The 21,369-nt window shown below is 40.6% G+C and overlaps 2 protein-coding genes across 3 annotated transcripts in view; one reads left to right on the top strand and one right to left on the bottom strand.

Moving 5' to 3' along the window:
* The window catches only part of fgf22 (fibroblast growth factor 22), a 43,394-nt gene extending 31,296 nt beyond the window's left edge, over window positions 1–12,098 (bottom strand). The window contains exons 1-2 of one of the 2 annotated variants that reach the window (XR_004634812.1): window positions 11,958–12,098; window positions 11,141–11,227 (exon numbers count right to left, since the gene is read on the bottom strand). Coding sequence is in view for 1 of the 2 variants with exons in the window: in XM_034708834.1 (XP_034564725.1) it covers window positions 1,670–2,030 (361 nt within the window). In the remaining variant the exon portion in view is untranslated. Of the gene's footprint in view, window positions 1–1,669; window positions 2,120–11,140; window positions 11,228–11,957 lie in introns of those variants that run through there. The other variant, XM_034708834.1, reaches the window with a different exon arrangement.
* polrmt (polymerase (RNA) mitochondrial (DNA directed)) overlaps window positions 12,079–21,369 on the top strand; it is a 68,337-nt gene continuing 59,046 nt past the window's right edge. The window contains exons 1-4 of the mRNA XM_034708833.1: window positions 12,079–12,306; window positions 13,520–13,618; window positions 15,518–16,356; window positions 16,846–16,979. Of these exons, the coding sequence (XP_034564724.1) occupies window positions 12,165–12,306; window positions 13,520–13,618; window positions 15,518–16,356; window positions 16,846–16,979 (1,214 nt within the window). The 5' untranslated portion in view covers window positions 12,079–12,164. The remainder of the gene's footprint in view (window positions 12,307–13,519; window positions 13,619–15,517; window positions 16,357–16,845; window positions 16,980–21,369) is intronic.

The raw sequence follows: 21,369 nt of genomic DNA, 5'->3' as shown, positions 1-21,369 counted from the left end.
CAGACCTCAAAACAACCCTAAACCAGATCTGCCTCTCTGTAAGGCGCAACCACAGACTGACCACAAGGTCTACATGACCACAGGTTTGGCACTGCGCTCAGCTCAGGGTGCAGGTACACACCCTCGCTCTGTGTGAGCACAGAGAGAATCGTTCTTTCCACCAAAGGAAATGAGAAGACGATGGCTGAATCATATGAGGACATTACATTAAAGGGGACTTTACCCTTTTATGGAGAGCTAAAGCAGCCACCTATGCACTAATGACACAACTATGGAAAGAATAAGCATGCATTGCACAATCCTTAGGCATTTTCCAAAGACTCCAAATACTTTCAATTCAAACTCCCCCCATGCTAGCACAGTGGGTTTGCTACCACTCTTCCAGCATGATCTCTGAAGTGTGAAATTTAAGTAAAGCCTGGGCATAACACTTTATTATGGTAGCTGACATATATTACAACTAATATGAGGGAATAATATCCCAACTGGGATAAGCTCACAGGTCCACATTTTACTGTGTAATAATTCATCTCAACTTGAATTTCTAACAGCATGTGTGGCTTTTCAAGATTGTGCCAGGTGACTAATCCCAGCAGGTTAACAAATGTCATCCAGTCTGCAGCTTGGAGCTTATTGAAACAGTGGCTGGATGCAGCAGCTGCTCCTGCCCCCAGTAGCTGCATGGAAAAACTCTGACTCACACACTCATAGAAAAAGGCATTAACGCCTAAATGCATAAATATTACACTCAAAGGCAAAGATTTCTCTGAAAGCTATCCAGTCAGTTCATCAGTCAGCTGGTGACTAATGGAGAGGGGAGGTCAGATCATGACCAGAGTCTGCACATCTGACCTGGTCAGGCATCTGAAAGAGCACACGTTGATTGACATACTGCAGAGGCACAGCTACTCTTCTTAGGTATCCCTGGACCACAGATGATGTTCACTCCACAAGATTTGCAACAACAAAAATGCATGCGGTTTAAAATGGAACTGCTTTGTTGCATGCTCGACAAAGTGATCATTTTGGGAAGTACTGTCTGGCGCAAAGAGGATAGATACTGTGTATGATGTAAGGTGTGAAGTAGAGCAACAAGCAAGAGACTCTACACAGAGATTCCGTTTGGGTGCATGGTTGCTAGGAAAAGAAAGCACCAAAAGCCCCAAAAACTATTACCTGTTTTTTTGGCAGCACTTTAAATCTGCAGTCTCGGTACTTATGACTAATCAAACTGTGCACAACACACATGAACCCTTGTCAACATTTGCTGCAGAAGCATGTACAGCTGTTACTTACAATGGATGCACTTTCAACACAGTTTTGACAAGTTAATCCCCCACTCACATTGAAGCTTTTTCCAAACTTAATTTGCATCAGCAACTGATGCTCAATGTCTCTCCTCAAGTCAGCTTTCCTGTATTGTCTGTCCCATGCGGAGCTTTATTCCACTCTAGAGTATTCCCTCTTTACCTAGCAACACGTCTCTCACACTCTAAACAACAAAAATAACTCAGCACTGTTGGAACATGGGATATCCCTATGAACTGCAATAAAAGTTAAGAGATAAGAAAGTCCAGCTATAAAAACTCAAGTGAAAACGTCACAGGGGATCCTGCCTGCTCAGTGACACCCATTTGAGATAAAGAACTCAGCTGTGCCAGCTACTTACTGTCTGCGTAGTTCTTCCGCCGCGTGCCGTCCACCTTGCCGGTTTTGTCAATGCAGAGGAAGAACTTGTTGGCAGAGTAGAGTCGCCGTAGTCGGACGTCGCCCTCTAGGTGATTGTAACTGCGAGTGTGCCTCTCCAATGTCCATGAACAGTTGATGCCACTCGCCAGCACCTGTAAGGGTTCATGCCCTACCCCAGGCGGACAGGCCCCTGTGGCGGTGCCGGAGGTGACCAGGAGCAGGGTGAGGCATGCCAGGCACAGGGAGGCTGCACTGGGCAGGGGAAAAGGTCGCCCAGCAGTGGCAATGCCGAGGGCAGGCTCAGGACAGAGATGAGCTACGGACGGCGTCCATCTGCACATGGTGGGTCAGACTCCCAAGGTGCACCTTGTGCAAGCTGTAGGCATGCTGATGATAGGGAGATGTTCCCAGTGGAGGGATGACAGGAGAGTGCGAGTCCTGAAGTCTGAAGGGTTGGTAAAGGTTCTCAAAACAGATCCTCTTGATGTTCCAGATCTCTGTGTTGGATGGAAAGCAGGCCTTCCTACTGTAAAAAGGTTGTAAGAGTTTCTCCAGTAGTCATCTTCAGTTTTTACTTCTGCTTGTCCTTCTTCAAAGAGTGTTTCATGAATCCATCCTTAGAAGTTCCTCTTTGGTGTCCTCCTTTTTCTCTGTTTGCTCTCCTCCTTGGACTGAGGTCTTCTTTCCAGTACCACAGATAAAGTCCTGGGATGTATGAGGATGCGCATGTGTGTCTGAGTGTGTGTCTCTAAGTGTGTATGGATATGTGTGTTTTTGTGTGAGTGTTTGCAAGTATGTGTGTGCACCTTGCGATGCTCTACTCTTTCCAGCTGAATAGAAACAAGGTGCCTGTCTGAGCTGCTGACCCGTGGCTGAGAAGGAGTTGAATGAGTGACTGTGTGTGTGTGTATGTGTGAGTGTGTGATACTGAGAGGAAGAGAGAGGGAGTGAGCAAGTGAGTGAGTATGGGAGGGAGAGAGTGCTGGTGTGTTTGCGACAGAGAGAGAGAGAGAGAGAGAGAGAGAGAGAGAGAGAGAGAGAGAGAGAGAGAGAGAGAGAGAGAGAGGCAGTGAGAGTGTGTCTGGAAGTGTCAGAGTGAGCGGCAGTCAGCGGGTGTGTGTCAGCCAGCACGGGGCAGTGAAGCAGTCAGTGAATGGCATCACGCTCTGCTGTGTGCAGTCAGTCAGTCAGTCCTCTCCTCTGTGAAGGCACTGAGCTGAGCTGTCCTGCATTTTATCCTGGGCAGGGCCAGCATCTAGGGGCTTGAAAGGAGAAGGGTGGAGGGGGGGTGGGGCCACTGCACTCATTCATAAACATTTCAAACAAATGAGAAAGCCTCCATAAAGCACCGTCCTCTTTCTGTCTCCAAAAGTTTATTCTCTAAGAAACAAGTCTATGAATTCACCTGAGGGTTTTTTTTCCTCTATATTTTTCTTCCCCCTTTTTTGGTCACAGACACCTGGAAAGACTTTACATCCCCTTCTTATCCCATGACCTCGAGTGTCTCCAATTGATGTGAACGGTGAAGCATTTTCAGTCGAATTGGCTCCATTACTGTCCGCTAAGCCAGCTAGGAGACGTTTTTTGACACCTTCCCTTCTCTTTACTTCTCCCTAACCACATGGGGCAAATTAAGGAAGCCTTTCTTTTTTTATGGCTGCTGGTTTGAATCATCAATCGACTACAAACACAGAGCAGGTTGTAGGAGTGCCGGTGGAGTTAGTCCAGATGAAGCCTGATCACCTTTGTTAATATTTCAGCCCTCTCTGATCTTCGCCGTTTAATCTGGGAGGGCAGAACGGAAATGAACAACACCTTCACTGTGACTTCCCACACTCCTGTCTGATTTTTTACAAGCCGTGAAGTGAACCTAACTAGAGCTAGACATTAAAACTTTGCCAACCCATTCCAGTAAACAGGGGTGACTTTTAAACTTTGATATTTGATATTATACATCATTGTTGCCAACAATAATGTGAATCATTCCAGAAGTTCCCCATGTTTCTTATGATATCTGACTGAGTAAAAAAATCCCAGGAAGACCTTTTCAGGTCTAACAAAAGATAAACTTTTAATATTTTGGTTTCTATAATCTCTCCAAGGCTCCATCAAGACATGTGCCATCACCACCGCTAATGCAGCCGCCACAATCACTCATTGCACGCGATCTGACAGGATTGAAAATTTGAGTGCAAGCAACTGTTTAGCAGCTGTGGCGGAGCAACCTTTTCACAGCTTTTCTCCCTCATTAGATCATGCATTCAAAGAAAACAGGAGTATATTATTCAGTACATTAACATTGTGGGGTGCTGGTTTGATTAAGAAGACATCTCAGTTTAAGACAACAAGCAACAGAGAGAGGTTGTGAAAGTCCACAAGTCGGTTGTAGGCAGATCGTTGAGATTTGCCAACTATGAAAATTTTCCTAGGCTGAGCTTAACTACCACACCGATTGCTATCTCTACGAAAATAGGTGGTACCAGAAAGTTCTACACAGCTGCAGATAAACTGCACATTGGAGACTTTACTGAACGTCACAAAGGAAAACCATATTCCCTCTAGCTATACTTCTGTGTTTCTTACATTACAGCTCCTGTGAGGAGTTTTTAATGGGTTAGGTTAGGAAACAGACTGATATTAAAAGTAAAGCCTCTGTATAACCTAAAAAATTAAACGGGACCTTCAGCAACACAAGTGACTACCCCCAAACTGTAGTTTCTCTCTAATCTCCGTCAACGCTGTGGTGGGGGGCTGTTGGACAAAATAACTTACAGCCCACTGAAGAAAGCTTTTTTTCTTTCACATTGATTTTACTTTAAAAAGCAAGGTGAATGAGGTTTTTAACCAGGAAATATTTCTTTTGCATGCAAAGGATGGTGTCAGAGAAGAGATGAGGTATGACTTTGTCCAGAGAGGGTGCCAAAATCAACACAAACTGAAAGTTCCTCACAGGAGCTTTAAAAGAGAAGATGCCCAACACTGATAACTGCACAGTAAATTTAAAGTTTCTTTCTACTGAGGAGCATCGGAATACAATATTTTTGGACAGAAACGCTTGCAGTTTGCAGTGAGAAAAGTGAAGATTTGATCGATGTATCTCAGAACCAACATCAGCATTTAAGAAAATTGTCCATGTGGTAGGCAAAAGTAGCTAGCATTTGCTGAATGCCTAAGTATTCCCAGAACCTACTATCTACAGTCAACAATTGCGCTTTTAATTGATCTGTAAAATACAGATATCTGGATGAGTGCACATTATAATATGGCTGCAGATTTCATCTCTCAACCTTAACTCATGCTCTCATATCTAATGTCAGTGTTCTGTGCAACTTTTAGCTACAACAGACGCCTAGAATTATTGTCTGGGGACCACAGAGGAGAAGTTAGCTTCAGAAAATATCCTGGATAAAATTTACATCATACGTCCATACCAATGTATCAAATTAAAAGTAAAGATCAACTCTATTTGAAATCAAAAAGGTTTAAATGTCTGAAATCTTCTTTTTTCATTTACATAAAAAAAGAGACTGACAATGTTAAAATATCAGAAGGATAGAGAGATGCAGAAGTTCTTAAAAGGGGCTGTCCAGTTAGTGGTGGCATTGACCTCCTTTTTTAAAAGAGTCACTGTTTCAATTACGTATACCACCCGGAGGCAAAGCTTGTCCAGTGCTGAAGTGTGTTTGAGGTGTAAGTGCTCAAAGAGGGTGACAGTCACTTCACAACCTTTAGCTCGTTAACTGCCCCTGAGACTCGCTGTCCCCCTAGACCCCATTTAAACCTTACCATCATATAAACCTGTGAGAAAGAGACCAGTCATCTCTTTCTCCCTACTCCCAGCTCCAGCCCCCCCAACTCCCCCGAGCCATTCCTGTCTACCTGATGGTATGTTCAGGTCTTTGGTGCTCACCAGGCTCCTCATCAAAGCTACTTTCAGCATAGATCTATGTGGGCCCTTCGTAAAAATCACCCTCTTTCACCCTCAATTAAACCACGCTGTCGTGTCTGTGAACTTCTGCTGGCTTTCCGGTCTTAACTTGTCTTCACTCTCCTCCTGACTCTGCCCTTGAAAGTTAAATCTGCGTAGGATACTTTTCACCCGCAACCAACATCACTTGAACTAGTGGGATTCAGAGAGAGGGACGGAACATATTGGGAATGTGTTTTCTGTTAGTGTTGTATGAAGCTCCTTCCCCATCTTCAAGAGAATCCCAACATGTAAATAATTTTCGGGACATCTGAGTGCTTGCAGGCTTGGCAGAGTAACAGAGTTGGGCTCCATCTCCCCATTCGAAGTGTAATAGGAAGTAGTAGTTCTTGAAAATTATACAAGATGTTTGAATGTTGGCTGCAATGCTTCATGATAAACAAAAGTATGAGATGATTTAAGGGAATATGTGAGGCCAAGGGAGCTATATTGTCTTGCACAAGATGGCACTCGTGACAAAGTACAGCTGACGTGGTTTCTGGTCTGAAGGAGTAAAATTTCTCAAGCTCACTATAAAGAAAAAAAGCCAATGTTTTGATATCCCATTGAATTTGGATATAGTAATTAAAGATACATTGGAATTTGTGCCTCTTATTTTATCTCTTACAGTCAAGTAGAGACAGTAGTCTGACAAATGTGCTTATTGCAAGAGAAATAAACTCACAGCTCACTTTATAGAAATTGAATCTGTCTATTAAAAACAGTAAAGCTTTTATGTATTATTCAAATGTTCAGAATCAATTCTGTTGAAGCTCCTGTGAGGGTTTTTATATGAAGCAGTCTGTAATCAATATTGTATGAAGGTAAATATGTTGAAAAATATAAGCTTGTAGACTTGTGGTCGTAATTATCAATCTGCATGTGTGAATATTTTTTGTCTGACTTCACATTCAGAACATGGATGTATGAATATTTTGTACAATTGAAAATTTTCAAAATACAAGTTCACATTTTTTCCACAAGCTCCTATGTAGTTTTTTTCTGTTACTTCAAATTCAGCTCACATGTGTGTGCATTTTTTTTACAAGTGAAAAATGAAACATGCAAGTTCAGATTTTTGATCCACAAGTTCTCAAATCGTATTCTGCAGGTTCTCACATCTACAGTCTACAAGCTTGTGCATTTTGCAACATATTTACCTTCATAATATTGATGCCTAATTTTGATGTACAACAGCAAACAAGGCAATTGGCATAAAGATGGACGACGATCTGAATGTCTGAAATGGCAACTGTGGAGTAAGTTTCAAACAAAATAATTTACAACACGAAGCCCAAACAGCCTTGTTTCACATTTTCCGAGGCAAAGATTCTCCACATGTGATACATTTGACTGTAAAATAAAGAAGGGTGAGATTTATTGTTAAAAAAAAACTTCTTACATATGTACCATCCAGATACCCAACAAAATCATCATATAAGTAAGAGCTACTGCTTTGTCTACAGCGGGCTCCAAGATCACAACAAACTCTTCCCCACAGGTGCTTTAAATGGTTATTTGTCAAAGGTGTCTGTGTATAAATGAAGAAGGGAAATGTATTCCAACCAGCCATGGTAGACATTTTTATCACAAGGTTGCCGTTTTAAATAAAACACCAAGTATGTTTTCCATTGTTTAACTCTTTTCCTCTGCTCAAAGCACAATAAGTTTTTATATCTCTCTCTAAATAAAAAAATATTTGGACTATTACATTTTATGGAAGACAAACTATGATTTCTGTAGTGGTGTCACCTGCCAAACACACTTGCAAACTAACCAAACCAATCCATGATGTTTGGATTCGTCCTTACTTTGCTGAAGTTTCCTATAATTGAAATCATACAATCATTCTATGTACTGTAACTTCTCAAAAATCTGATTGGTCCCTGAGGTCAACAACAAAGTTGGGGCCTCATGTGAGTGTCAGATGTGGCTGCAGATTGCTTTGTGGTGTCTTGGAAGCAAATGTTAAGGCTCTGAGCTCAGTGCTTGAGCAGAAACAAGCATAATGTGTTTCTTTGTGAAATGAGGTAAAGTGCAATCTCTTTCAAAGTTACAGTAAGCAGCTTTGGCATTGAAAACTATAATTTGCATAGTTTAAAGTCTGTCACACCTTAATTTCCAGTTCAAGCTTAGGCAGTTTACGATTGTTAAGCTAATTTCAGTTTAAATCCACTGCTTAACTTTTTATGGCAGATCAGAAACAGAAACATCTGATGCTAGAAGCTCTTAGAGACAATGATGGGGCATTTAGCTAATAGCTTAGATCTTAGTTTAGATCTTCCTGCCCAGGGACCACAGATGTAAATGAGCTTATTTTAGCTAGCTCTGGCTCAGCGGTTGTGTTGTGCATGGTCCCTGTCAAATAAACTAATAAACTAAACTAAACTAAACTTGAGCTAAAAACATATGAGTTTTAGAAATATTTTGTCACAAGCAGACTGCTTATGAGCCCATATTGTCATCCCTAGTGCCTTTTTGCCAGCATGGCTAAAATAGATGCTTGATCTGGCTTTCTAAACCTTAGTCTGATCCCAAGCTATCACAATTAGCCCAGTGCATGTTGGAAATCCATGAATCACGCTGGTTCTTTTTTCCCTGACTAGAGTCGGAGTTTAGTTGAGCTAAGTCGTGCAATGTGGGTGTGCCTTGAGCTTAGAACACCGCTCTGTGAGCCAGGCACCCAAGGAGGATGTTCTCAAGTTGGGGAACCTAATCTGTCCCAGCAGGAATCCAAGCGGCTCTGTAAGTGTATGAATAGAGATAATATCTCTATAATGAGGCCTGTTTTGTACCATCAAAGTCTTCAAAAGGGTCTGAAACCCGACCTCCCTCCTAGCACTGACAATCCCTCAGTAATAGCTCCCTATTATTAATTGTTTTGCCTGCTTTCTAAGTCCTTGTCCCCCTCTTTCTCTCCCTTGCTCTTGTAAATGTGTTTTAGCAGCTCACCCATGACCTGGTGCTTTTATGTGTACTGACCTTCGTCTCATCTGAAACCTACTGGTCTCTTTGTGTTTGTTTACCTTCTTTAAATGAAAGTGTTTCCAGATATTCTGCTATCTACTTTTTTTCTTTGAAGCTGAGCTGCACTGATGTACAACACTCACATGCTGAAATTATCTCAAATATATTATTCATGGAAAGTACATTTCTATAATTTCAGCCATTATGCAATTTATCCTTTCAGCATGTCAGGCACTGCTTGTTGCTGTGTTAGTCCCAGCACAGGTGTGCTGGAAACGACTAAGCTGTGTGAGCTGTGGTTGGCTGACAAACATCCGGACGTGGTTAAAGGAACTGACCAGACCACTCCAACTCAGCTCCACTGACAACATGGTCCTTTGCATATCCTGCTTCGTGACCATTGTCTATTGTCAGCGGCAGTATGATAAGTGGGTCGTCTATCTGATGCTGTAGAGAGTTCTGAGAGATTCCGCCTCCCAGTTCTTCACAGGAAAGCAAGAGCTGGAGATCCAAATGACTGATATTGTTTGATGAAAAAAATGTGACTTGTCAGGGGTGATTTAACATCCGCGCACTGCTAATCTGAGAGATCAGAAAAGCAGAAAACAGAGGACACGGACTGAACGTGATGATGGTGGTGAGGATGGGAGAAGCACTTTTCCATCCTTGACGCTACAAATCTTTGCTGACTCAGCATTTCTGTAGTCTCCTTAAAAGTGCAGTAGCTTTTCACTGACTGTTTAGATTGACCTAGCTTTAAAGAAGTCTCAAGTATACATCACTCCTCAAATCTACTCTGATCGGATACAAATTGCACTGTGACACATCTTGAGACATTATAACAGACACTAATTGAAAGCATCCTAAAATGCTTGTTGGGGGGAATCCTGTAAGAGCTGTGTGAGTCACAGTATCCAGTAAAGGCCTGAAGGATCACTCTGATGTCAGTCCCATAATGGACTGTAATGGATGTAAAGTGAATAATATGATGACTAATATTTTGTAATTAGTGTTTGTATCAGTTTTTAAGAAGTTTGCTGCAGATGGTATAAATTGCTAATGTTCTGTGAGTCTTGGCTCATGACCAAAAGTGTAATTTGAAAGAGAAAGTTTAGCAAGGTTTTCAAATTCAGCTAATATACAGTATGACGTCTCAGATGTCAATTAAGTAGAGGGAGCCTTTAAAGAAAGTTTCTTAAGAAGTGTTTTTTTCCACATGGTGACAGGTCACTAATTCCCTGTAAGTGATGCAGAGGAACACACAAGAGACTCACACGCACACACAAACACATGCCAAAGACATTTACCAACACAAGCATCTCAGAGAGAAGTATCTCCATCAAAAACAGCCCTCTCTCCATCTGTTAAACAAATAGGGAGCCCCTACAAAGGTGTGCAAAAGAATCCCCATGATCAAAGTGTATGAGAATGGCAGCCTTGTCCAAGCCTGGCCATTATCAGGCCCCATGAATGCCTGTCTTCTCCTCTTTTGTCGGCCGGGGCATTGACAGTCACTCACCCGGCAATGACTGTCACACCAGCGCAAAGAGCCAGCCGCCGACAGGGGCCAGCCACATCAAACGAGGCTGTCAAGGGGCCCTGCTCGTGAACCGTGGCAACAAACACCTCCTGATCCTCACCTACAGCTCAGCAGCAGACACCCACCGCTGTGCTCTCAGCCACTGCCTCCACTGAGAAAAGATGTACTGCCTGGACCTCATTTCCCTCTCTGTCCCCCCATCAACCCCCACCCTCTCTCTTTCTGTCAAGTAGTGCTTGTGTTAACCTCCAGCCTGCCGAAACAAAAAAGGCCCGCTAGAGTGTTTAAGAATGCTTTATGGGTGCCTGACAAGGGGAGGCTGAGGCTGCTTGGGGTCAGAGAGTATACAGGATGTGAATGAGATACATTTAGTCTTAACTATCAACTTGGAGCTGATTCACAGTCAATTTTTACCATAAGAAGTCTGAAATCAAGAGTTATCCAAGAGAAGAAAGCCATTGTCAATAAACATAAATGAGTACTGGGGTAAAGTAAGCATAAGTGTCAGTAGCCTGTGTATTCAACTACTTTCAGATTGAATAAGGATCCATGCAGGCTCATGCACTGTGTTTGCTTCAGTTACTTATACATTTGTATCCAATGTAATAATAACTGTAAAAAGTAAGTGGTGCACAGTTTTTGAACGATATATACACATTTAAAAGTGTGTGATGTTTTGTGGCACCTTCTGAACTTACAAACCAAGCATGAAACATTATAAGAACTCTACAATAATGTTGAAGGTCCAGTAAAAAAAAAGCGTGCCGAGCAACAAATATTCATGGTTTAACAAATGAAAATCTAGAGAAGGAAGTTATATTGAGTGCTGGAGTAATAATTTGCAGTGAATATTGTGGTGAACATGAGCTTGATAATGTTTCTAAATTACACTAATGTGCCTGGGTAAGTTTTATCCTCAAATTCTTATAAACATCATAACAAAATTAACAAATCTGATATAAAACATTTGACTGTACCATTGTGGGACTCATTTTCACCTTGGTCTTCTTTGGGTTGACCTCCAGTTCTCGTTCTACTTGGATTTATTGTGATGAGACTGCCTCCTGTAGGACAAAAGTAGGTCATCATCCATTCTAAAACCTCTGTGATGAATAGATGTACAGACATAACAGCACTAAAGACAGAGAGGATAAGGAAAACATTTTTAGAAACAGATAGTAATTAATTGGCTTTCTACCAATAATGTATTGAAGAAAGAGACAAAAATACATCATTATCAATCCAAAATAATTTGGGTAATAGCTAAAACTTGTTGTTGTGCAGTAACACTTCACCTGCCTTGAGCTGTGCCCTAAATCAAATCTAAGGTACATTTTTAGGGCTGGAATGACAAAAAGAGGAGCCAAAAATACTCAGATGTCAATCAAAACAAATTGGAAAGTTGTTGTTTTTCATTGCTTGAAGGATTAAAAACAAAATTGGTTCCAAAGACCAAATAGAAAAGCATGGTATTCTGTCATAAACAACTTTTTGTCTTCATTTTGCGCTCAGCCATTATAATAGATCAAATTCGAGCTTTATCACTAACTGGTAAGTTTTTCACGATTTGTTAATATGCAATGCTCATACAAAATCTTGCAATTCAAGATGTGCCAATTCATATTCCATGGTTCATTTTTGGCTTTTTATTATTTGCTAATTAGGCAATAAATTACCTTTCCACAATGCATACATTTTGCCAGAACTCCTGTTTCACTCGGTATGGATAGCTCATTGGCAAATCATTATATGGAACAATATCCTGATTTAACTTTGTATGACCTAGATACTCACAAGTCATCCACATCTCTGACTTTTATTGAAACACAATGAATTAAATCCTAAATCGCACACCTTCATAGCACACGATTATCGATTTATCTGTGATCTACTAGCAATGCCTTACTCTTCGACGATCGCTCCGTGCGACTACCTTGGTCTTATTTAAGATGGCTGCCTAGTGCTCGGTAGTAACGCGGTTATGGATTATTACATGTCAACATGTCACTTCTCAGAGTATGTGCCTTTGCTAAATGTCTGAGTCGTCGTAGTTTATTTGAAAGGTGTGCTGTTCGCGTGTCTTTTCCGGACTGCTGCCAGGTGTGTGTGACTGTGAGAAACGGTGCAGTCAGAAGAATATCAGGTGAGTCGAAGGAGACTGTCTCACATAATATGTCCAACCACTGTGTGATGGACAAGTTCAACCAGCCTACCCATGAGTCTTTTGTTAAATGTTATTATGCTAACATGTTTATTGATTGTATGATATGCCGAAAAGTTGTGAGAACACGTGTGGGTCGGCTTTGCTACGTTTGTAAGAGCTAGTGAAGATGATTTATTATATATTGAGTCCAGCATGGGGATGTTGTGTTTGAGCAGGGGTTCCCAAACTTTTGAGCCCACGACCCCCAAAATATAGGTGCCAAAGACTCTCGACCCCTACTGTCCCTCAAAGTCATTTAATGTGGCTTCATTCAGCTGGTCTGCAAAAAAATAGCCCTCCTGTATGAGCATGTGGCTGTGTTTCCTGTGCTGTTATGAATTAATCTACTGCTACTGATGCTTTTGATAAATAACTGTTCACTAACCCTGAACTTAGGAGTCATCTGGCAAAAAGAAAGACAGAAAACTCATTACATTTTCTATTTTTAAGGGTTTAATTCCAGTTTAGCTACTATTTTTGTCGATATTTTTTGCTATAATGGGTAAAATGTACTAATTAAGATAACTTTTTTTCATTCAAATTTTATTATTGCATTTTTTCAGTATTTCTTTGTTCACCACAGGTTAACAGATTACATATGAGTAACACAAAACCAACAAAGAAGAAAAAAAAAATACAAAAAAAATAATAATAATAATAATAAAGAAATAATAATAATTAACAGTACAAACAAAAAGGAAGATAAACATAAGAAAACATGGTAAATAAACTAAAATAAATAATAATAATATATATTTTTTTAAATAACTTTAAAAAAAAACATTTTGGAAGACATCTCACCAACCCCCATATGTGTCTCACGACCCCCCAGGAGGTCCCGACCCACACTTTTGAAACACCTGTTTTTGAGGACACGTGTTGTACGGTTAACAGGTTTTTGCAGGGAGTGGATTAAGTTTTCAGAGCAGTCCAACTAGCATGAATTTACCTTAATCCTTTCCTTTTGGGTCATTTTTGGAACACTGCAAGCTGTCTGAACTCAGGAGGTAGATTTTGCTATCTTGAAGTAAAAAGTAGCATTCTTGTTTACATTTTTAAATACAGTCTTATTTGATAATTTTTTTTATTAACAGATATTATTTTGACATAATTATAATTCCTGTGATATATAATAACTGTTTATGTTTTTCAGAAACTCCCTTTCGGTTTCAAAGAAGAAATGTTGCATTTGTAACCCCAAAAGCAGAGGACGGGAAGAAACGTGTACTGGAACAGAACCAGTTGTTAGATGGTATGTTGATGTAGACAGCAGGTTGTCATGCTGTCATATTTCTGACCTCCATTTTGCAATTATAATTTGTCACCATCATTTTTATTGTATTTTCACTGAAGGACTTGGTTTTATATGACAAATTTAGTTGTTCCAGCCCAACTGTGCTTATTCACTATCCACAAAGCACTGAGCAAACAACTTTATTAATCCCACGAAGGACTTATGTTAAGAGGAGTCTAAGAATATAAAGTATACAAGACACAGTAACATACAGATGACAGATTTGATATTTAATTTAGAAATTAGTTCAAAATAAACACAAATAAAAATGGAATGAGATCCGTTTTTTTTTTACAATATTTTTTATTGGGAGATCAGCATGCAGAAAGAGGTACATCAATTTTAGAATATTTTATGTTTGTTTAATTCCCTCTTCTTACACTTCTTACACTGCGTAAGTACATACAGAAAATACACATGGATAATTAAGACATTTCACATAAATCAAAAATAACACAGACAAAAAGAGAAACACACTAAAAAAGGGGGAGATATTGTAGTATTACATAATTGATTTCAAGAAAAAGAAATCTCAGTCTATTCCACAGACTGTATGAAAAATGGACATAGTATCCGTAACATCATCCATCCGTTTCTGAAGCTCTGTTTTGAAACCAAACGTCAGCGGGAACCATATTGGATATGCTGAAGTCAACCCAAATCTGGTCATGGTAAAGAGGCAGGTTTTGAGCCTCCTAGCCAACAGCTACAGTGTCCCCCGCCTGTCAATCAAGTCAGCTGTGCCTCTCATAATTCGAAAACTCGTAATCTTAATATCGTCGAAATTGCCGCGAAAAAGTTCTTTACGTAAAAGTTTTTTACGCTTCTGCATTGGCTTCAATTCTTGCGGCAGGAGGTTGACGCTTGGTCTATTCCAGTGCAGGTTATTGATAACCACTGAGTGCCAAAATACACCCTTAGGGTCGGGGGACCACTTTTTGATAAAGCCATCTAGGGTTCCTTGCAGTACATTGGATAACCTCTCGTAAGGAACAATAGATAATAATTGTCATACCATACTGACAAGTACATCAAGCCAGACTTAAAGCATTGAAAAGTGAGCAGTGTACAACATGATATTGAGCAATTCAGGCTTTTGACCAGATAAGGAGCCAACACCAAGAACACATAGCTTTGAATACATTTCTGTTTATGCCAATACATTTCTCAATTTCTGTCTGGACAGAAGACCAGATGATATTAAAGGACACGACCACATTAAGGGAAAATATGTGCCAACTTGTTTCTGACATTTGCGACATAGTGCAATGAATGAATCATCATATTTACTCCGTATTTCAGGAGTCACGTGTAGATTATTAATTATCTTATATTGTGTTTTGTGTGATTCATATGAACAAGTCATTTTTTTGGCACTGTACAAAACTTTACACCACATCAAAGTCCTTTTCCCAGATATGTTTAATATTAATAATAGTTGTATCATTCAATAGCAGCTGGCCATATATGTAGGTTGTTACTTTCTTATTGAGAGTTGCTGCTTTCTTAATAAGTTTGTCAAGGAAATATAGTTTTATTCCACTTTTATAATATGTGGTCAAGTTCATATGTGGAATAAGATCCTATATTTTACTGCTAATAAAGTTGAGTGGTTAAGAAACAAACTGGGTAACACACTAAAAGGATCAGACAAGAATGTACAATTTACAGCAGGTAAGCAGGTAAAACTACTAAACCCTAAAAGCAAACACTTTTATAAAATGGAAAAATAAAAGATCCAGAATGAATCAAAATATTTGCGGTTTTCTGGAAAATCTTGAGGCCATCACACAGTATGTCACTCTGAAAAAGACTGCTCACTTAATGTTTCCTTCTCTATTTCTTTATGTCTGCCAGTGCTTGAGGCAAGGATCCACCAACTCCAAGCTGATGTCGTTCTAGATGTCCGTCATGCAAAGGTGCAGTTTGTTAAAGCCCCTTCCTCTGGGAGAGGTGGTGTATCAGGTAAGGCTCTCAGAGGTGGCCCCCAAGAGAAAACTGACATTACGAAGTCAGGGCAGACTGTTTCTAAGGCGGGTCCTAAATCTCAAACCAGCCGGTGGATGGAAAAGTTGTCCAAGGAAAAGACAAGCAAACTTAAAAAACAGCAGAATATACTGAAGAAAGTCAAAGAGAAATCTACTGGCAAAGCCAAAGGCAGCAAAAGCAGCTTGTTGCTCCCTGGAACATCACATAAGACTATTTCTACCACAGCTAAAAAGACTGGGCCCTCAATCAAGAAGAGCAGGAGTGACAAAACGTTAGCTGATGAGACTCGGGATGCATTTTTTTCCTCCAGTGCCTCTACGGCTGCAGGAGGGACAGCAGCCATGTTACATAAACATAAACAGAAGAAGACGAAAAAGCAGGCTGAAGAGGGCAAAGTGCAAAGTGCTTCTGATGCAGAGAGAATGGCCAAAGAGCTGGCTGAGGTGGAGGAGCTGGAGAGGAGGCTTAATCAACAAGCAGGACAGTCAGTGTTTTCAAGTAGACCAGAGTGCCAACAGGAAGACGCTGCAGGAAACACATGTGGGGATCTCCAGATGAGCATCCATTCCTACCTAGAGGCGTGTGTGTTTGCCGGGCAGATTGAAAAGGCTCACCATTTCCTAGTCAGCCAGCACAGAGTGATGAGCAGGCGAAAACATCTGAACACAGACGTCTACAACATCATGATGAGGGTGTGGGCCAAGAAGGTAAGTGTGATTACAGAGGAAGAAGCTTTGAAAATCTTCTTTAGGGTTATTATTTGTTATTTGTCAATGAGTAATGTACCAGTGTTTGATGAATGATTTGTTTCACAGTCTTTGTTTTCATTGACAGCTAACAGTTTTTCCATTGTACGATAGTAATATGTTGAAAATGAATCAGTTAAACCCTTTTCAGAACGTTTTTCTGTGTACATAGTATTGTAGCACCTTGTTTTGTTCTTTGGTGCTTCACTAAGCCTACAGTATTCACTCAAAATACATTCCAGGAACATCTTAATGCAGTTGTAACAAAAGTGGCACACCAGCTGATACACAAAGGACTGGAACCAATTTTTTTAAGTTCAACTTTAGTTTTTCTTTCTTCTTTTACCTACCAACCAATAACTCCTTGAATAAGCAAAAATATTTCTGGAATTAGCGTTGCTGTGTGTATGTCTGTTAAATGTCCTCAGCTGTCTCGCTCTCTGTTTATAGGGCACATTAAATCAGATTGGACGCATGTTCATCTTGTTAGAAGAGGCTGGTCTGAAGCCAAATGTTGGATCCTACTGTACCGCCCTGGAATGTATGGGCCGCAGTCCCGACTTGTCCCCAAAGATCGTCACAAGGTATATCAGCACACTCAATACATGTACACTGACACACACTGTCATACTGCAGCTGTGAAAAGAGGTCATGAAAAATTGTACTTGTGATAACAAACATTTGACATGATAACATACTGGTGATATATTTTGATTTTTGACAAAGAGAAAATAAAAATCAACAGTTTTTTTTTTTTATCTTTCTTGATTTTGAACAATAGTGCTTTAACTGTAAGGGGATGGGACAAAAATGTAAGCTTTTAGAAAGGCAGGTGCAATACACAGGTGTACCAGCAGGGGTCATGCTATGCTCATGCTTTTGTATTTGCAGATCTTGTTTGTTTCAGAAGTAGAAAAGTTTGTTCCCAAGTATCAGATTTTCTGTGATCTCACCTCTGATATTGGACAAATGTTAACTTCTATAACTAAAACAACAGTTGCAGATACTTTTTGTTTTAATATAGTATTAAGCAGCAATTATGCAACTGCTTCTAGAGCTGAAAGCTACTAGTAAACTAAAGGAGACACAATGGATTTGCAAAAGTAGCTGAGTACCCATTTATCTGGATTACTTGGAATGAGGCATGGGTGAAAAGTGTTTGAATGCTTCTAGCTTCACATGCTGTACTCTCCAATTACCAATCTATCTGTGTATTGATATGTAGACAGCACAGTTGTGCAGTATAAGCACAGGTTTTTTTTCACATATAGGATCTCTGGGTTTTATACCTGCACACTGAAATTTAATTCCAGGGTATTTGATCTACCCCTTGACAAGTACCTGCTCAGGGGGGTTGCACTCTATAAAGGTCAGGAAACTTTAGGGGGCAGGACCTGCAAAGCTAAACGTTTCTGATTTGTAGGGAACCCACATTGTTTATATTTATATTCACCCACATCCCACAATAACATGACTTGATTTAACAACTCCTTAACATTCGTTGCACACTGCGCAACTTTTTTCACATCTTTTCTCCTTTACTTCATAATCATGCATTCACAGAAAACGGGGGTATATTGTCTAGTTTTATGGTACATTAACCTTGTAGAGTGCTCTTTTGATTCAAAGAGTCTTATATGTAAGTTATAGTGTGACCAGTGGAGTCGGGCAGAGAGCTTTGGGGTCTGTGCCTCACAGCTTTCTCTGCAGGCTGAGAGCTCAATTACCGTACTGTAGCTCAGTTGTTCTCAAAGTGGGGTCCTGGGACCCCTGGGGGCCCGCGAACCATAGCATGGGGTCCGTGAAATAATTTGAATACATTTCTAATAAATTATAAATTGTGCTGTGTCATTACAAAACAGCATACACCATTGTTATGATACCATTTGGTGGCTCGAAGGGATATGTGAGTCTTACTACTGTTAATTTTCTGAAAGCGTTTAAGATCAATTACTTGAAAAGTATAAATGCTGTCATGTTGAGTCCACAAGGAATGAAATGACCCTCTGTTTTAAAGTATACAAGTGGTATTTACTTGATTCAAATTGAAGTGTTATCTGTTTATCACTATGGTACAGGTCTGAAGTACTTACATTGATACGTTTTACAATACAAATAGTTCCAAGGGCATCTAAGAGTGCAAATGGTAGTAAGCATGTGCTTTAGTGATGGGAAGATTGGCTCTTTTCAGAGAGCCGGCTCTTTTGACTCGGCTCCCAAAGAAGAGCCGGCTCTTTCGACTCCCGAACAGATCTTAATTTAGGATCTTTTGTAGCCATATATTTTACCTTAACTTTGCAAAAACTAATTGTTTGTGTGTTGAAAACCCATACAGGGCTTTTATGAGAAGCTTTATAATTGCCCATTTTTGTGCATTTATTCTTTTACAAAACCATTCTTACCCTAACCCTAGGGTTAGGGTTATGATAAGGGTAAGGGTTGTGATTAGGGTTAAGGTTCTGGTTAGGGTTAGAATTAGGGTTAGGGTTATGATTAGGATCAGGGTTGAGTTTGGATTAGGATTAGGGTTAGGGTTAGGGTTAGGTTAAGGTTAGGATCAGGGTTAGGGTTATGATTAGGGTTAGGATTAGGGTTAAGATTAGGGTTAGGGTTAGGATTAGGGTTGGGATAAGGGTTAGGGTGAGGATTAGGGTTAGGGTTAGGATTAGGGTTACAGTTAGGGTTTTGGTTAGGGTTAGGGTTACGGTTAGGGTTAGGGTTATGATTAGGGTTAGGGTTTTGGTTAGGGTTATGATTAGGGTTAGGGTCAGGTTTTTGGTTAGGGTTATGATTAGGCTTAGGGTCAGGGTTAGGGTTATGTTTAGGGTTATTTTAGGGATAGGGTTAGGGTTAGGATTAGGGTTAGGATTAGGATTAGGGTTATGATTAGGGTTAGGGTTGTGATTAGGGTTAGGATTAGGGTTAAGATTAGGGTTGGGGTTAGGGTTGTGATTAGGGTTATGATTAGGGTTAGGGTTAGGGTTCGAGTTATGGTTAGGATTAGGATTAGGGTTAGGGTTAGGATTAGGGTTAGGGTTATGATTAGGGTTAGGATTAGGGTTAAGATTAGGGTTAGGATTAGGGTTAGGGTTAGAGTTGTGATTAGGGTTAGGGTTATGATAAGGGTTAGGGTTAGGATTAGGGTTAGGGTTAGAGTTGTGATTAGGGTAAGGGTTAGGATTAGGGTTAGGGTTCGGTTTAGGGTTATGATTAGGGTTAGGGTTAGAGTTATGATTAGGGTTAGGATTAGGGTTATGATTAGGGTTAGGGTTAGGGTTCTGATTAGGGTTGGGGTTAGGATTAGGGTTAGGGTTAGGATTAGGGTTATGATTAGGGTTAGGATTAGGGTTATGATTAGGGTTAGGGTTAGGATTAGGGTTAGGGTTAGAGTTGTGATTAGGGTTAGGGTTATGGTAAGGGTTAGGGTTAGAGTTGTGAGGGTTAGGGTTAGGATTAGGGTTAGGGTTAGGGTTAGAGTTATGATTAGGGTTACAGTTAGGTTAGGGAAGGATTAGGGATATGATTAGGGTTAGGGTTAGGATTAGGGTTATGATTAGGGTTAGGGTTAGGGTTCGAGTTATGGTTAGGATTAGGATTAGGGTTAGGGTTAGGATTAGGGTTAGGGTTATGATTAGGGTTAGGATTAGGGTTAAGATTAGGGTTAGGATTAGGGTTAGGGTTAGAGTTGTGATTAGGGTTAGGGTTATGATAAGGGTTAGGGTTAGGATTAGGGTTAGGGTTAGAGTTGTGATTAGGGTAAGGGTTAGGATTAGGGTTAGGGTTCGGTTTAGGGTTATGATTAGGGTTAGGGTTAGAGTTATGATTAGGGTTAGGATTAGGGTTATGATTAGGGTTAGGGTTAGGGTTCTGATTAGGGTTGGGGTTAGGATTAGGGTTAGGGTTAGGATTAGGGTTATGATTAGGGTTAGGATTAGGGTTATGATTAGGGTTAGGGTTAGGATTAGGGTTAGGGTTAGAGTTGTGATTAGGGTTAGGGTTATGGTAAGGGTTAGGGTTAGAGTTGTGAGGGTTAGGGTTAGGATTAGGGTTAGGGTTAGGGTTAGAGTTATGATTAGGGTTACAGTTAGGTTAGGGAAGGATTAGGGATATGATTAGGGTTAGGGTTAGGATTAGGGTTATGATAAGTGTTAGTGTTAGGGTTAGGGTTAGGGTTATGATTAGGGTTGTGATTAGAACCAGAACTAAACTTAAGCAAACAGAACCAAACTCATGCACACAGAACCAGAACCAAACTCAAGCAAACAGAACCAGAATCAAACTCAAGCAAACAGAACCAGAACCAAACTCATCCACACAGAACCAGAACCAAACTCAAGCAAACAGAACCAGAACCGAACCAGACCCAAACCAGAACCGAACCAGAACCGAACCAGAATTGAACCAGAACCGAACCAAAAGCGAACCAGATCTGAACCGAATCAGAACCATACCAGAACCGTACCAGAACCGTACCAGAACCGAACCAGATCCGTACCAGAACCATATCAGAACCGTACCAGAACCATACCAGAACCGAACCAGAACCAAACTCTAACAAACAGAACTAGACCCGAACCAGACCCGAACCAGACCCGAACCAGACCCGAACCAGACCCGAACCAGACCGAAACCAGAACCGTACCAGAACCGAACCAGAACCGAACCAAAAGCGAACCAGATCCGAACTTAACCAGAACCATACCAGAACGGTACCAGACCCGAACCAGAACCGAACCAGAACCGTACCAGAACCGTACCAGAACCGAACCAGAACCGAACCAAAAGTGAACGAGATCCGAACCTATCCAGAACCATACCAGAACGGTACCAGAACGGTACCAGAACGGTACCAGAACCGAACCAGAACCGAACTAGAACCGTACCAGAACCATATCAGAACCGTACCAGAACCGAGCCAGAACCGTTCCAGAACCATACCAGAACCATACCAGAACCGAACCAGAACCAAACTCA

This window comes from Notolabrus celidotus, chromosome 2 (assembly GCF_009762535.1).
Source record: "Notolabrus celidotus isolate fNotCel1 chromosome 2, fNotCel1.pri, whole genome shotgun sequence".
NCBI lineage: Eukaryota > Metazoa > Chordata > Actinopteri > Labriformes > Labridae > Notolabrus > Notolabrus celidotus.
Note: the sequence above shows the minus strand (reverse complement) of the source record. Positions and strands in the feature narration are given on the sequence as shown.